At 42.3% G+C, this 16,389-nt stretch overlaps 1 protein-coding gene and 1 long non-coding RNA gene across 2 annotated transcripts; one reads left to right on the top strand and one right to left on the bottom strand.

Annotated features, from left to right (window-relative positions):
• Positions 1-1,244: 1,244 nt before the first annotated feature.
• LOC111561824 lies at positions 1,245-11,571 on the bottom strand. Its single transcript, XR_002744731.2, has 3 exons — positions 11,234-11,571; positions 3,938-3,991; positions 1,245-1,380 (listed from the first exon to the last, which is right to left on the bottom strand). It is a non-coding gene; the product is annotated as an uncharacterized LOC111561824 (long non-coding RNA).
• LOC123379066 (syncytin-1-like) lies at positions 5,685-11,240 on the top strand. The gene is made up of 2 exons (XM_045033532.1): positions 5,685-6,597; positions 9,112-11,240. Exon 2 carries the CDS (start codon positions 9,510-9,512, stop codon positions 10,665-10,667), a length of 1,158 nt encoding a protein of 385 aa, XP_044889467.1. The 5' UTR covers positions 5,685-6,597; positions 9,112-9,509; the 3' UTR covers positions 10,668-11,240.
• Positions 11,572-16,389: the final 4,818 nt, after the last annotated feature.

The raw sequence follows: 16,389 nt of genomic DNA on the forward strand, positions 1-16,389 counted from the left end.
CCTTTGGACTGGATCATGGATAAAACTCACAAGAAAGTGGCCCAGATTAGATAGGAGTCCCTTACTTTCTTTTTTTCATATTTTTCATTTTGTCCTTATCCATGGGCTGTTTGGCAAGCTCTGTCCTGCTCTCAGATTGAAAGTACTTCTAGTTTAGATATATGACAAATAATATGATATAAAATAGCTTCCCTTCTTAACAAGGGCCAGGATCTCTACCCCATCCATTAATACTAGATCTAGAGTTTTACAAAGGGTACTATTTGGTCGCCAAATATATTGGCTTCCCCAAAATGGAAAGAAGCAGTCCCAATCTCTGCGGCATTTCAGTCCAATTACCAGCACCAGTAGTCTAGAATGCAATGGGGAAGGGAAGGAAGGTTGACATCCCTTCTCAGGTAGGACAAAGCTGTCAGTTTGGTCAAGAAAAAGGGATGGCTCCCCCCCCCCCCCTCAGAACCTCAGGAAACTTCCGCAGTATTCCTGATGGGACGCCATTTGGAAACTGAGGGGGATTTTGGTAATGGACCCATAAGTACTCTCCTTGTTTCGTAGGACCCTCTTAGGCTGTCTCCTAACACATTGGAGTCAATTTGGATTTAAATAAACAGTACCAAATCCAACCCCCGGGGTGTGTAGCTCTCTCTTGAGCTAGCCTGCTTTCAGATATCCAGAGTGTACTTTTCGCTTTAATAAACTTTCCTGCTGTGCTGCATGTATGTCCTTGAATTCTTTCTCGTGACATGACCAAGAGCCTTTGGTGACTTCTTTGGGTCTGGCTGGGTCAAGCCCCAGGGCCCGGGGTCTCCCCAGTTCACCTGGCAACATCTTTTTGGCAACCATGAAGAGATAAGGTGACAGCAGGTTGAGGGGCCCTCTCCATCCATGTCTCCAATCCTTGTCTGCCTTGTGCTGGAGAGCTGCTCAGTCACTTTCTCCTGCTCTCTCTTTCAGTCGACATGGGGAAAGGCCTAAAAAGGACACCTTGTATGCTTCCTTCCAAGGTTGGCCTCTTTTGTTAATACTGTTGGCCTCAACACAAACTAGCGGATGGGAAAGTCTGACCAGAAAAATGGACCGAAATCCCATATGGTCAGGACTTTATGGCCCTGTACTAAAATCCTGTTCTGTCCATACTCATTTAGCAGGGCCAAGGACATCCCTCTTCCCACCCTGCACCCCTCAATCCACCATCGGCTCAGCTGCCTCAGGCTCTTCTACTTCTATTTATCCATCACTTGCCTGTGTTCTGTCGTGTTCTCTATGTGCTCCGCTTGGTTCTCTTGAAAACAGGTTGTTGCCAAGATCACACACATGCCTTCCTCTTTTTCCTGAGTTACTCGTCTCCTCTCTGTTTGCTTCTTCTTTTGTGGGTCAGATCTGGAATATATGTTGAGAGAACTAGATGAATGTTGTTGTATGGGGGAGGCGGTTCATTCCTGGGTTAATGGCTATGGTAATTGGAGCCAGTCATCTGTGGTCAGTCTACCTCCAGACCTTAAGGAATAGTCCCAAGGAGATGCCGAAATTCCTTTTGTTTCAGGGAAGTTCCCTGAGTTCTCTGGCCTGACATGCACTGCCTACTTTCACTCTGTATTGGTGGGAAGAAAACATGTGTCTGTTCATCTGTCCAAGCTGGAGAGCTTTAGGACCGGGAGGACTTTTTCTTCTGTCTGGGCTTTCATCCACCTCCAGTCTTGCTGGTGGCATCTCATCTCCTCTGCCTCTGTCTCCACCTCCTTGTGTTTCTGCACCACCTTGGGCATGGCTTGCATAACCGGCTCCTACAGCATCCTTGTGTCTCTGGCACTACTGGCCCTGCTCCTCTCACCCTCCCAATTGGGGGTGAAGAGCACCCCTCCCTGTACTTAAACCACCGACTTCAGATTTCCCCACAGGAGCTCTGGGTAAAAATTGACAGTGGGGAACAAACTGACTTTTGTTGACCTAGGTGCAACATATTCAGTATTTAAGCTAATTTAAATTTGTTACTTTAATTAAGGTAGACATGTCTTTAGAGTTATCAGCATTAAATATAAAACTTTTATTCTACCAAGGTTTACTAAAGGTCAAATAAGCTCATGTTGTCTCTGTTGCAATTTGTCAGCAAAAAGATGGGTTAAATTGATGGTTTGGGGTGCCTGGGTGGCTCAGTTGGTTGAATGTCCGACTTTGATTCAGGTCATGATCTCACAGTTTGTGAGTTCGAGTCCCACATCAGGCTCTGTGCTGACAGCTCAGAGCCTGGAGCCTGCTTAGAAATCTGTGTGTGTGTGTGTGTGTGTGTGTGTGTGTCTGCCTCTCCCCTGTGCATGCTATGCCTCTCTGTCTCTCAAAAATACATAAACATTAAAAAAAATGATGGTTAATTTTGTCTGTCTCATAAAGTTCTCATGGGTAATTGTTAAGATAGCTTTATATATATATATATATATATATATATATATATATATATATAAAAGCTTTTCTGTTTATTTTGAAAGAGAGAGAGAGCACATGGAAGGGGCAGAGAGAGAGAGGAAGAGAGAGAGGATCCCAAGCAGACTCCGTGCCATCAGCGTCAGTGCAGTGGCTGCTGCAGGGCTCGATCCCGCGAATTTGTTGTAAGCCAATCTGTAGGTTGGCATATTCAGTTAAAATTTTGATAGTTATAAGAGAAAGGCCTTTTATGGCCTGGAGAGTCCATTGTAACATTTACCATATGCCAGCAAGAAACATTCTTTTTAGTAACTGAAATATCCCTGTATATGCTGGTATTGGGGTGATGTATCATATCAGCTATGTATTGATACAAATAATGCCAATCTATACCTTGTGATAGAGAAACCCACCAAGGGAGGCCTGAGTTGCTTGATATGGGTGGTCAGCCACAAATTCATCATAGAGATGGTTTTGTAGCTCAATGTAATGTGCCCATTGTAAAAAAAAAAAGTTAGCATTTAAATCTGGTGTGCCTATCTGCTAAAACTTTGGACATATTAGCAGAGTCATCTGGGATATATTCATAACATTTAGTCTCAATATTAGCATAGTATCTTTGACTTGCAGTCAGGATTTCAAGAGCCATTAAGTTCTGGGGGGCTATTTTTCAAATTTGTGGGTAACTTCATGTTCGGTTTGTTAAAAGGTGGCCACTGTATGCTTGGCTAAGGCCTCTACTTGTAATTTTACGTCAATAGAGGTGGCTCCCAGGACAAATATGGCTAAGGGATAAAAACATTAAGAACCCCCCTTTGCCTGAGGGCTTAGCCTTAACAATATCCTAATTACAAGGAATCACAGGCAAGTGGGTGATGACTTGGTTTACTGACTTTGGACCTTAACCTAAGTGATGCCATTTTGGACCTGGGGTTCTCTTTTTAACAATAAACACAGTGCCACCCCCCACCCCAAGTTTGTGGCCTTGTGGTACTAGCATAGCTAACCGAACTGTATAACATAACTAACTGTGGTTCATTGGAAAGAGCAAGGTCATTGGGAGTTGTTTGGGGCTGAATTCATATGTTGAAGCCCCAACCCCCAATACCTCAGAACGTGACTTTTTTTGGAGATGAGGCCTTTAAAAAGCTGTGACATTGTGATGCAAAATAAGAAGGGTCTTGTCCCTGTTTTTAGTACAGACTTCCTAAAACATGTGGAATTTTCTAAGTGCACAGAGTGATCAAGATGTCCTTTGTTGGGGCGCCTGGGTGGCTCAGTCAGTTAAGGGCCTGACTTAGGCTCAGGTCATGATCTTGCAGTGCGTGGGTTCGAGCCCCGCATCGGGCTCTGTGCTGACAGCTTGGACCCTGGAGGCTGCTTCGGATTCTGTGACTCCCTCTCTCTCTGGCCCTTCCCCTCTTGAGCTCTGTCTCTGTCTCTCTCAAAAATAAATAAACATTAAAAAAAATTAAAAAAAGTCCTTTGTTACATTAATGAGGTGACTTTTGGAAAATACCTGAGATTGGGCCAGCTGATGACAGGACTGGAATTTCTAGTCCCACCCCCAGACCTGTGGGGAGGCAGAAGGAGCCGAATCAATCACAGATGTCAATGATTTAATCAATCGTGCCTATGTAATGAAGCCCCCAAAAGGGTGGGGTTCAGAGAGCTTTTGTTGGGGAACACCTGGAGATTTGGGGACAGTGGCTCATCCAGACAACACAGGAGCTGCTCGCCCTTTCTGCACGCCTTACCCCATGCATCTCCATCTGGCCGTTCCTGAGTTAAACAGGTAATCTAGTGAGTAAGCACGTTTTCTGGGTTCCATGAGCCGCTCTAGCAAATGAAATTAACCCAAAGAAGAGGTTGTGGAAACCTCTGATTTTTAGCTGGTCAGTCAGAGGCACGGGTGACACCCTGCATTTGTGGTTGACATTTGAAGCGGGCAGTGGGAGGGTGAGGGCAGTCTTTTAGCACTGAACCTTTAACTTGTATATCTGATGCTATCTCTGGGTAGATAGAATTGAGTTGAATTGTAGGACACCCCGATGGGGTCACAGAGAATTGCTTGTTGTTTGGTAAACCCCCACACATTTGGTGGCCAGAGTATCACAAGTGTTCTGTGTAAAAGTACAGGAGAGAAACACAGGAGGAGGAAAAACTGCGTGGTAATGAGGTTAAAATGGGCCATTAGAATGGGTCCTAATCCAGTGACTGGTGTCCTTATAAGAAAGCATCAGGACATTTTGGTATGGCAGCTGTAGCAAATGAATACAGGAGACTTGGCTTCAAACCCTGGATCAAGTACCTATGTGTGACTTTCAAGTTTTCTCAGTTTTTCTCCTCTATTGTTGGAGAAGTGGATAAAGTACACCAAAGATGGCTGATTGGACTAAAACAAACTCTGGTCTCTAGCTTAGAGACCCCTCCTCAGGTTTCTTCTTCCTTTGTTTGCTGTGCGCACGAAAACTGCCACAGATATGGAGTCTGTCGGCTATAAGTTACCCTCCCCACTTGCATTCCGGGCTCAGACCTTTGGAGAAAGTCTCCTCTGAGCCCTCCGGTGTAAAACAAATCTCCAATCCACCAAGATCTCCGAGTGCTGCTTGGTTTTTCCGCCAGTGTTCCAGCCTGGTTCCGTAACATACTTGGTTCTGTGACTGGGGAAACCCAACTGCGCTGGCCCATTGTTGCCACCAGTTTGGGAGAACAGCGAGGCGGTGACGGAATGAGGGGTCACAAGGGAGAGAGTGCACCCTGCCTAAATTTTGGCAGTCTCCTTCTCTGTCCCCTTCAGGTCAGCCCCGCTCTGCCGTTCCCGCTGGACTCGAGGAGACTTGGCAGGTGAGGATCTGGACCCGAAGTTGGAACCGGTAAGGCTGGGGCCCAATCTAGTTAGGCCCACTTGCAAGAGTGGAAGGGAGACTGGTTACTCCCTGAGACTTCAGAAGTCTCACAGGTAGGGATTCTATGGTAGGGAATATAATAATCTCTGGTGTATATCTGAATGTGAATGTGTGACTCGGTCTAGCTTGCCTGCCAAGTTAGATTCTGTGGCTCCACAGGCAGGTGCCCTTGGGGTCACTAGGGGGCCATGGAGTCTGAGTGGGCCCATCTGCGATTCCATGATGGATGGAGCTTGGTCTGTGGTGATATCAGAATGTTTCTGATCATGGGTTGCAGGGCTGGGATCTGTGGGGCTGAGCGTCACCTGGGTTCCTTCAGGACACTGCCAGGCGGGCATCTGGCTGGTCTCCTCATTGGAGGGGACGTCCCTGTCCCTCTTTGTGACTCTGCCTCACATGAGCATTGTGGGGTCAGGATGGAGCCAGGAGAGCCAGGCAAATGTTTTAGCCGCTTTATCCAGAGACTCACCCAGGGAGCCAAAGAAGTGACCCACTGCTCCCCTTATGTTCCCCTCTTCTTGACTCTTTAGGCTCCTTCCCCTCTCCCATGAGCTTGAAACTCCTCCCCTGGCAGACTCCCTGCTGGTCTCGAAGCCAGGACACTGCCACCGCAGCCACCCATTTCTCCTCCCCTTCCAGGCCAGAAAACCCTCCCCCACAAGTCCTGGTGGCCATATTGAGCCCTCAGCCAGGTGCAGGCACTCTCCAAATGCCGGTCCACATCCGCTGATATCAAGAGGCCCTCAGGGGGATCAGAGCAGGGGGCTGAGAAGGCCATAAATATGCCCAGATGCAAGGGGAAAGGACATTAAAAAGAATAAATGTCCCAACCAGGGAAAGTCCCCAAAACCCAGCGGAGATCAGAAGGAACCTCGAGGAGGGCACCTTATTGGTCTAGCCAAGATAGAACCAGACTAAAAGGGGACACTGACTCTCTCTCCCTGTTCCTCTGCTTAATAGGTGTGAGGGATTCTCCCTCATTTCCCAGGTTAACAGCCAAAATTGGAGCCAACTGTGGTTAGTCTACCTCGGGACAGGGACTTTAAGGAATATCCCCAAGCAGTTGCTGCTTCTGCCTTCCCCTCCCCCTCATGTTTCTGCACCAACTTGGGTGTAGCCCTATACCATCCTCAGTGTCTCAAGCACCATTGGTTCCTCTTCCCACCCTCCAGGTCAAAGAGCAAAGTGCACCCCCCTTGGACCACCTATATCTCCGGTGCCCCAAATGAAGATTGACAATGGGGGAATACTGACTTTTAGGAGGATGCAGGTGAAACATATTCAATGTTTAAACTAATTTAAGTTTATTGGACCTGTCTTTAAAGTTATCTGCAAAGGTCAAATAAGCTCATGTTATCTCTGTTGCAATTTGTTAATGATAATTTTGTCTGTCTCAAAGTTTTCATGGGTAATTGCTAAGATAACTTTCAAGATCCTTGGTAACCTGAAACTTTCCAAATAGGATGGAATGCTAAAGCTTTGATTATTGAACATAGGTTTGTGTTTTTAACTTCTTATTGCTGAGAAATTAAGGCTATTCAAACCTATTGGAAAACATGCTTTGTACTTAATTGGTTCATGAATTTACCATCTAAAAAAATTCTGATGTAAACACCTCCCAATTGGTTACTAAGTCCTCAGTTGGAGACTAAGGTTTCCTAAGAGTTAAAATTCTGCTAAATGTTTACTTAAGACTGATGAAAACAAAGAAAGCAACTCTGTATGTAGGAAAATAGGAGGTATATAAGAAAGATATAAGGAATGGAAATACAGTTTCATTGAGGGTAGAAGAAAGTAATTTTGTCCCAAATGAGACTGGTTATTTAGAAAGAAATGGCTTTGGGACAAAATTTAGAAGCAAAAGAAAGTTATAAAAGGTTGAGATGAATGGAATTTTAAAAGTACACTAGTATGAGGTTGAAATCCTGCTTTTCTCTCTGCTCAAATAACAAAGTTTTCTTGACCTGTTAATCTGCTCTTGATAAGACAATGCAAACAAAGGTTTATCCTCCGGGAAAATCAAAGTTTTAGGTCTCATCTCTATCAGGTCTTTGATTACTTAGTTAAAACTTCTGAATGTTAAAGGAGCTAGGTTTTGATAACAACTGTATAATGCTATACATTCACCTTTGGGATCTTTTATTGCCACTTTGGTTGAATATATAAAATTGTAAGATTGGTAATGATCTGTAATCTTATTTAGGATACACTTATGACTTCTGGGGTTTTAACAAACTTTTCAGGATTTAAATGGTAAATGAAGTCTTCTTGACCAATTAGGTCCTTTTATTTGGGATGTTAAGTTATTTGGAAAAGTTCTGTCATACAATGGTAAACCTTAGATTGTATTGCACAAGTAAATACTGTAACTGCCCTAATATATGCAATTCCTAAAATTTTAATGTTTTATTTTAAGGTCATCACTTAATATTCTGATGACTTGAGATGCTATGTGTCACAGAAATACCGAATTTCTTTGTCAATTGCATCATAATGAACTCTCTTCAGATCTTTAACGATGTCTATTTCTGAGATTTTGTCATTTATAATTGTTCTTATTCTCTCACAAAATGTGTTTCTTCTTCAAGGAGATTTATAAAAAGAACTTTGGGGATAAATACAGGTATTCGACATCCTTAAGATTAATACTAAAATGGGTAAAAATTTCCAGAACTAAAAAGCTGCATTCAAATTGAACAAGAATTAGGAACGTGGGATTAAATTAACTGAGGAAGATTATAGTTTTGTGATTCTTGTTGAAAATATTGCTGGGTCCGTAATGTTTCATCTTCCAGATTAAGGAAACTTTCTCTTAAGATATCTATGATATACAAAAATGTCATAAAGTATGCATTTGTAAACAAGCATTTATCTTTTCTCTCTACAAAAGTCCCCTGAAATTCAAAACTCTCAATGAGTATTTTTTATTTCATGGCAATTACAATTGTTTGCATAAGTTCAATAAGAATCTGTTCATCTTATAACAGGTCACCATTTGGAAATACTGGTTATTTTACCAAAGCTTTAACTGGAATGTCATATTTGAGGATGACGTTTGTAGACTCAGATATGACCAGACAACTTTAAGGAATTAGGGTTGGCTATATAGAATATGGAGCCATAAAGCCCCTTGGAAATGTTGGCCTGGTGCCTTGCTTACAGAGTTCCCAGCAGCCTCACCAGGTAAGTAAAGAAGGTCACTTCCTGGCAGGTGCAGCAACCTCAGGATATCTTGGGGACCTCATGAAGAGGAAGTCACTCAATTCTACAGGTATTACAGGCCAGTCTGATGGCAAGTATTTGGCTTGGCTTCTGGCCTGGAGAGGCTACTAAAAGTTCAACCCAGAGATTCCTTATAAAAGGTTCCAACAAAGCAAACTTTAAAAGATCCTTATGATCAATTGCTATTCTTGCTGAGCTTATGTAAATAATTAGGCCAGATTTGTTAAGACTGGATTTGTTCTACAAATGCATTGGTCTCAATTTGGCTATCTCTGGAAAGGGGGGGGTTTAGAGAGAACAACTATGTTTCAACAATGCACTGTTATGGATGTTAAATTCTACTTATGATTGTCTTTAAATGTTTGTTGTTTGCCTAAACTAGACAACTTGAGGTAAACTTCAGAAAATTGTCACAGTATTTCATGTATAGGCAATCTTCTATGCTTGTTATTCTATGGGGATAATAATAAGACCCCATGGGCATATGATTATTTAAACAACTGGAAAACAGGATGGATCTCTAAATATGCAAACCATATCTTCCCTAAACCTGATCTGACAGTTACCGGAAACCTGCCCCTTTCCAAGACTTGGAGGTGGACTTTACAGATATACAACCAAATAGAGGATTCAGTTTCAGGTATCACCCCATGGGTCCATCACTCCAGAGCTAAGAAGACCAATTCAGAGGAACCTTCAATCTGGCGAAGTGATCCAGATCCAGTCAACCCACTTAAACTGACCCTCAAAAAGGCACTAGCCCCTCAGATCTCCAGCCCTGCTCCAGCCACACCCCAGAAGTTGGCTGGCCTGCACACGGCAGAAGCTTGAGGAATCAACATATGGACCGAGCCCAGGGGTTTGGATGCAACTCTGCTAGCCCTTGTCCCTTACTGGTGTCATAGACCTGATCTTACTTCTTGCTATTGGGCTGATAGAGATTGCACCAACAAGCTGGGCATGGGACAAAAGATGTACACTGGGTCTCACATACCTCCTCTGGATGGGAAGATTATTAAGTATTGCCTGTATATTATGATAACTTCTCTCATCCTCACAACTGCTGCTTACCCACTTTGCCCCCAGGATTGTTATATGACAATAAGGGGGTCAAGAGCATTCAGCGCCTTCACCTCTCTCCACAAAGAGTGCTACAAGAGAAAAACACCCACTCTCTGTCAGTCACCTGGTGCCCCAAGGACTAAGTATTGGACTGTAGAGATAACCCCAAAAGTCAGGAACCCATGTTACAACAAGGGCCTCCAGAGAGGGAAGCTTGCTACACTTACCTTCCTCAATGGGGGAATCTTGGACGGGGGAGGGGTGCAAGACAGGGCCCTTCAAAAAGTTATAAAGGATACCCAGGATAGGGGAATACAAGCCATAAAGGTGACCACTCCCCTGGCAGCCTACCAAGGTTTGAACCTTTCAGCCCTCAATCAGATGCTTACCAATTTCCCACTCCAACGTTGGACTAACACTACTCTACACGTCCTCCATAAAATAGATAATCACACCCAAACCTGCTGGATGTGCTTGCCCTTCAGCCAGAGGGCTTATTTAGCCACTCCCATCCCTTTGACCTGGGAAGCTCCTGAAAATCTCAAAACCAACACCTCTGTCTTAATTGGACCCCTGGCCACTGGGGTCCATCTCACAAATGCCAACAATCTAATCTGTACAGTCCCTGAAGGTATGAATGGTACCTCTCTATACAGAAGAAATATAACCTTAAAGAAGAATACAACCCTATGTTCAACCCCTGGGGTGTTCTACCTATGTTCTAATTCAGCCTACCCATGCTTAGAGGCCAACTGGACTCAGATATGTTATTCCATCTTCCTAACCCCAGAGATATCTGTATACACTGAAGATCAACTCCTAACAACCTTTAGCCCCACCTCCTGGGCTAAATGGGCAATCCTGCTACCCATTCTGATAGGAGCAGGAATTGAAACAGGAATAGGAACTGGAAGAGGGGGCATAGGTTCATCTGTAGGACTATACCATAGACTATCTCAAGAGCTAAATGAAGGCATGGAACAGGTGGCAGATTCTCTGGTAACCTTACAAAGCCAAATAAACTCTCTGGTGGCAGTGACCCTCCAAAATAGGTGAACCCTCGACCTCCTCACTTCAGAAAAAGGAGGGACCTGCATCTTTCTGGGGGAGGAATGTTCATAAACCAGTCAGGAATAGTTACAACTAAGGTTAAGGAATTCAAGGAAAGACTTCAACATTGACAACAGGAAAATATCAATCAATGGAAAGGATGGGATCTCACAGACTGGGCATCCTGGCTTCCTGCCCTGGTGGGGCCCCTCCTCTCCATAATTTGTATCCATCTGCCCCTGTATACTGAATGCCATGGTACGTTTTATTGAAAACACTGTTGTTCGCCAAACTACTGCACATATCTTAGCCTTCCTAGAGTACCAACCTGTAAAACTGAAAGGTGATGCCTACTAAAAGTTTTTTTTAAAAGGTATCAAAGGTGGGGGATGTTGGAGAAGTGGATAAAGTACACCGAAGATGGCTGATTGGACTAGAACAAACTCTGGTCTCTAGCTTAAAGACCCCTCCTCCGGTTTCTTCTTCCTTTGTTTGCTGTGCGCGAAAACCGCTACAGATATGGAGGCTGTCGGCTATAAATTACCCTCCCCACTTGCATTCCAGGTTCAGACCTTTGGAGAAACAGTCTCCTCTGAGCCCGCTGGTGTAAAATAAATCTTCACCAAGATCTCTGAGGGCCACTTGGCTTTTCCGCCAGAGTTCCAGCCTGGTTCCGAAACAGTTACCTGCCTCAGAGTCGTTGACCTGATCAAAGCAGACAGTTTATGTGAAGCTGGTGCCTGGCACATTCTAAGCACGTAGTAATGAATAGCAGTAAGAATTGGTTCTGATGTTTTCCTTGCTCTTGGAATAGATCATCTGTGGGATGCTGGTCTTCTGGCCCTTTATCAGAGACTGTTACCTTGAATTGCCTGCCATTCATCACCTATACAAGCCCAGCAGAGAAAAATGATGTTTAGGGAAGGTTATCTTTTTTTTTAATATTTATTTATTTTTGAGAGCACAAGTTGGGCAGGGACAGAGAGAAAGGGACAGAGGATCCAAAGTGGGCTCTGTGCTGACAGAGCACAGTTCTGGCTTTGAATAGCCAGACTCCTGGGAGGGTGTTTGGGGTATGTTAGGATCACCTTCACTGAGTCAAGACTTAATGTCATACTTTCAGCTTCTGTGGAATATTATTGCAAATGACAGGTGTAGAATAGGTTCTTATTCTTGGGTTCGGTTCAATGCACTTTGATCTTTTTTATGGCACAGTTACACATGTAACTTGGAGGGACCTCAGAAAGTTTGAGACTGGGTCCCCTCCTCAGGTGATAGCCTGACAGGGCAGGGTGAGTTGGGAATGAAGCTCCACCTGGTGGTTGTGGGTCTCAAGCTGACTCCCCGGTTTTCCTCAGGATTCAGTGCTCAGTCTCTGAGCTGGTGGCTTGTTTCCATCACCACAGAGAAAGCAGAGCTGTTAGGCACAGTCTCCTTTGACTCTTCCCTGCCCTCACACCCTTGTCTCACCTCACGTGCACGTTCCCATCAGCCCATCTCTGACCAAAAGCTGCTTTGCCCCTGTGCTCCTGGGCCCCAAACTCAGCCTTCTCCCCTGGGTCTTCATTTCATGTTGTTCCCTCTCTTCCTACCTTTCTGACTTTCTACTCTTGCCTTCTCCTCACCAACTAATCTAAACTAACCACCGCCGGGCCTCTTCTGACCCTCTGCTCTGTTTAGCTATACCACCTTTCTTGTTTCTTTTCAACCAAGCTTCTGGAAAAAAATCCAGATTTGAAAATCTCTTCTTCATTAGAATACTACATTCTCAATAATTATACTTGGATATGGACTTTTTATTGTGTTCCATTGGCCATGCTTTCATTTTTATTGATGAGGGAGCATAAGGCAGGCTGAAGGCAAAGTACAAGCTAGCACCTTCCCAACCTCCTCCCCCCTCCCCCCCTTGCAGATGGAGTGTGTGTGACATTCCTCAGGCACTCCTGGCTGCCCAAGGATGAAGGAAAGAAAACAAATGGCCAACTGATAGAGATCACAGTCATATAGGACATGAGTCTCCATCTGTTTACAAATGTCTTAGTAAATTACAAGAAAAAGGCAATCTTATCAATAGCCTAATCTCCAGTAACCTGTAGACTCAGTTTCCTGGAGCCCCAACATCACTCCTCCATATAAATTTCCTTATAACCTGCAGCCCATTGACCTATACTTGAGGCAAATACAGAGTATAACATTTCTCCAGGAACCTCCTACTGTGCTAATGTGAATGCCTTACTAGAGGGAAAACAACCTTATTGTGACAATAGCAAGGCCTCAGGTATCCTAGGAGTCCTCTTTAGCATATCAAAGTACCTTTGGAGGCCTCCCTTTTGTCTTTACTTCCCCAACTCCATAGTATAAAACCAGTCTTTCTTCACAACCCTGGTACAGCTCTTCCTGCCCACAGGTCCTGTCCCCATGCTTTAATAAAATCACCTTTTTGCACCACAGACATCTTCAAGAATTCTTTCTTGGCCATCAGCTCTGAACCCTGCGAACCCCACCATCACCCCCAGGCCTCATCATTATTACCACTACTATCACAGTATTTTAATCACTTTAGCTTGTGATGCTTTTAATATATGATAATGTAATATAGTATAATAATATATTTATATATACTATTACTATATATATGCTACATATTATGTGTACTCTCTATATACTATATTACTCTACATATTATATATTATATATGTAAATATGTAAGTACTATATACTATATTACTATATATATTACATATTACTATATGTATTATATATTATTATATATTACATATATACCATATATAATATAGCATGTTATATATAGTATATATTATATACTATAATATATAATAGCATAGTGTAGCATAATAACATACAGTAAGCCCTCTTATTAACATCTTTTCCCAAATTTTCCTGCCTACTCTTGCCTATATATTTCCTGATAAATATTCAATCACTTTTATGCAGTTTTAAAACTACATTGCTTGGGGTGCCTGGGTGGCTCAGTCAGTTAAGCATCTGACTTTGGCTTAGGTCATGATCTCCCGGTTTGTGAGTTCGAGCCCAGTGTTGGGCTCTGTGCTGACAGCTCAGAGCCTGGAACCTGTTTCAGATTCTGTGTCTCCCTCTCTTTCTGCCCTGGCCCTCTCACACTCTGTCTCTCTCTCTCTCTCTCTCAAAAAAAAAAAAAAAAAATATATATATATATATATATATATAGAAAAATATTTAAAACTGTATTCTTGTTCAAGGTATAGACCAATAAGGGGAAAATTGACATCTTTATAATAGTGAGCCCTCCCATCCAAGAACAAGACTTGCCTTTATGCATTGGGGTTTCTGTTATGTCCTTTAGGTGGTTTTATTATTTAAAAAATTAATATATATTTATTTTTGAGAGAGAGAGAGAGAGAGAGAGAGAGAACAGGGGAGGGGGAGAGAGAGACACACACAGAATCTGAAGCAGGCTCCAGGCTTTGAGCTGTCAGCACAGAGCCCAATGTGATGTGGGGACCGAAGTCACAAACCCCCAGGTCATGACCTCAGCCCAAGTCTGATGCCTAACCAACTGAGCCATGCAGGCGCCCCCCCTTTGGCCAGTTTTATATCACATACACATTTCATATTAATTACTCCTATGTACCTCATGTTGTTGTGATGAAGTTGGGGTGTTTTGTATACACACGTGTTCCCACCCCCACCCCATTTATTATGTATATATATTATCTTACGGTATCTTAAATAATGATCATTTCTCTTCTTCTTTTCTAGTTCATGTGCTTTATTCCTTTCATTTCTGATCTCCCTGTTTTGGTGCAAACCCCTTGGTCTTTCTTATTGTCCCTTCTTCAGACAAGCTTTCTTGTACCCTCTCCCCAATCTGAATTTTGTTCTCCTTATTTTTCTATTTTGTGGCATCTGCTCTTTCTTGCAAAGCTCTTCTGGCGCCTCGTGTTGCAGTCCTCACTCAGGATCCTCACTAAGCTCTGAGCTGCAAGCTGTTTTCTCCCATCACCGTGTAGCCTGGGCCTTGACACTGCCTGTCACATGGTAGGTGCTCTGTAACTACTTGTGGCACCAAGGGCCTTTCCTGACATTGATGGCCTGCTATGTTTCACCGTTAAGCATGCCAGGTGTTGATTTTAGATAAATTTTCCTTTCACTATTTTAAATTACAAAAAAACCAAACATGGATTAAAAAAAAAAATCTACATCTCCTTGGAGATGATCACACTGGCTTTCTCTGCCAAATTCCAGGAAGATCAGTGTGAATGGATTTCTCTTAGTGAGCTGTGACCTCCCTGAAGTTACCATCCCATCTGACATCTGGCATCCAAGTGGAAGGAAAAACTACTCTTGCCGAGTATTTTGTTTAGAGGTTTTCATCTGTATTTATACATGGGGTTGGGCTGTAGTTTTGGGGCACTTTGAGATTTTGATATTGGAATTAATCTACCTTTGAAGGCAATGATAAAGATTTCTTTATATTTGTATTCTCTGATATGTTTTAAATAGCGTAAGGAATTATATGTTTTATGAATGTTTGAAAATAATCACCTGTGAAACAATCTTGCCTGAAGCTTTTGAGAGGGTAGTTATTTGACAACCTTCTCAATTTTTTCAATGGTTATGATTATACCTTTTTTGGAGTCAGTTTTACTAGAAAAACCATACATTCCCCCTCCCCCCGACTTTCTTTTCTTTCTTTCTTTTTTCTCTAAGAATAAAGTTGTTAAAATAAATAAAATAAAAAGAAAGTTTATTCTGTATCTGTAGCTAAATATTTTTGGCTTCAGGATAATTATATTGTCTTTTTTTTCTTTCTGAATCATTAAAAAATTTTTTTTTGTTAATGTTTATTTATTTTTGACAGAGAGACAGAGAGAGAGAGAGAGAGAGAGAGAGAGAGAGAGAGCATGAGCGGGGGAGGGGCAGAGAGCTAGGGGGACACAGAATCTGAAGCAGGCTCCAGGCTCCGAACTGTCAGCACAGAGCCCAATGCAGGGCTCGAACTCACAGACCGTGAGATCATGACCTGAGCTGAAGTCAGCCGCTCAACCGACTGAGCCACCCAGGTGCCCCTCTTTCTGAATCATTTTAATGATTTTCCAAATATCTTAGGTTCCTTCATTTATTAATCAGTTACATGGCTATTCTGTTTTCTAGTCATGAATTTCTACTTGTATCTTTATTTTTCCTTCTGCTTTTCTTAAGTCTGTTTTGTGATTTAATTTTCTAAGTTATTGAATTGAATACTTAGTTTATCCCTTTTCTATTCTTCATTGTTAATCAAATAAAGTGCTTAAGGTTGCAACTCTAGATTTTAATATTTTGTGACTTTTAAAACATTTTGTGAACTTTTTATTGCTTTTTAAAAGTTATCTTAATTGCAATTTTGCTTTCTTTCTCAACCTGAGTTATTGAGAGGAGTGTTTTTAAAATTCCAAATACTTTCATATATTCCTTTATGATCACAATTTCTAGTTTTATAGCATTATCATAAAAAATGTGACATGCATTTGTGCTTAAAAATATGTGCATTTTCTGAAGTGTGTAGATTCAGATATACCTATTTAGTCAAAAATATTAAAAAAAGGGTTAACTAGGTACTGTATGAAGCATTTTATTATGTTTAATACTGTATATGAGTAGATAATCTTATTTTTATCATTTTTGTTTTACAGATGAAGAAATTAATATTTAAAGAGGATTTTTAAAAAATAATTTATTTATTTTTTAA

Source organism: Felis catus, chromosome C1, assembly GCF_018350175.1.
Source record: "Felis catus isolate Fca126 chromosome C1, F.catus_Fca126_mat1.0, whole genome shotgun sequence".
NCBI classification, from domain to species: Eukaryota; Metazoa; Chordata; class Mammalia; order Carnivora; family Felidae; genus Felis; species Felis catus.

Bases quoted from the DNA above. Each gene is read 5' to 3' on its own strand.
- LOC123379066 (XM_045033532.1), top strand. From the start codon at position 9,510: ATGGGACAAAAGATGTACACTGGGTCTCACATACCTCCTCTGGATGGG.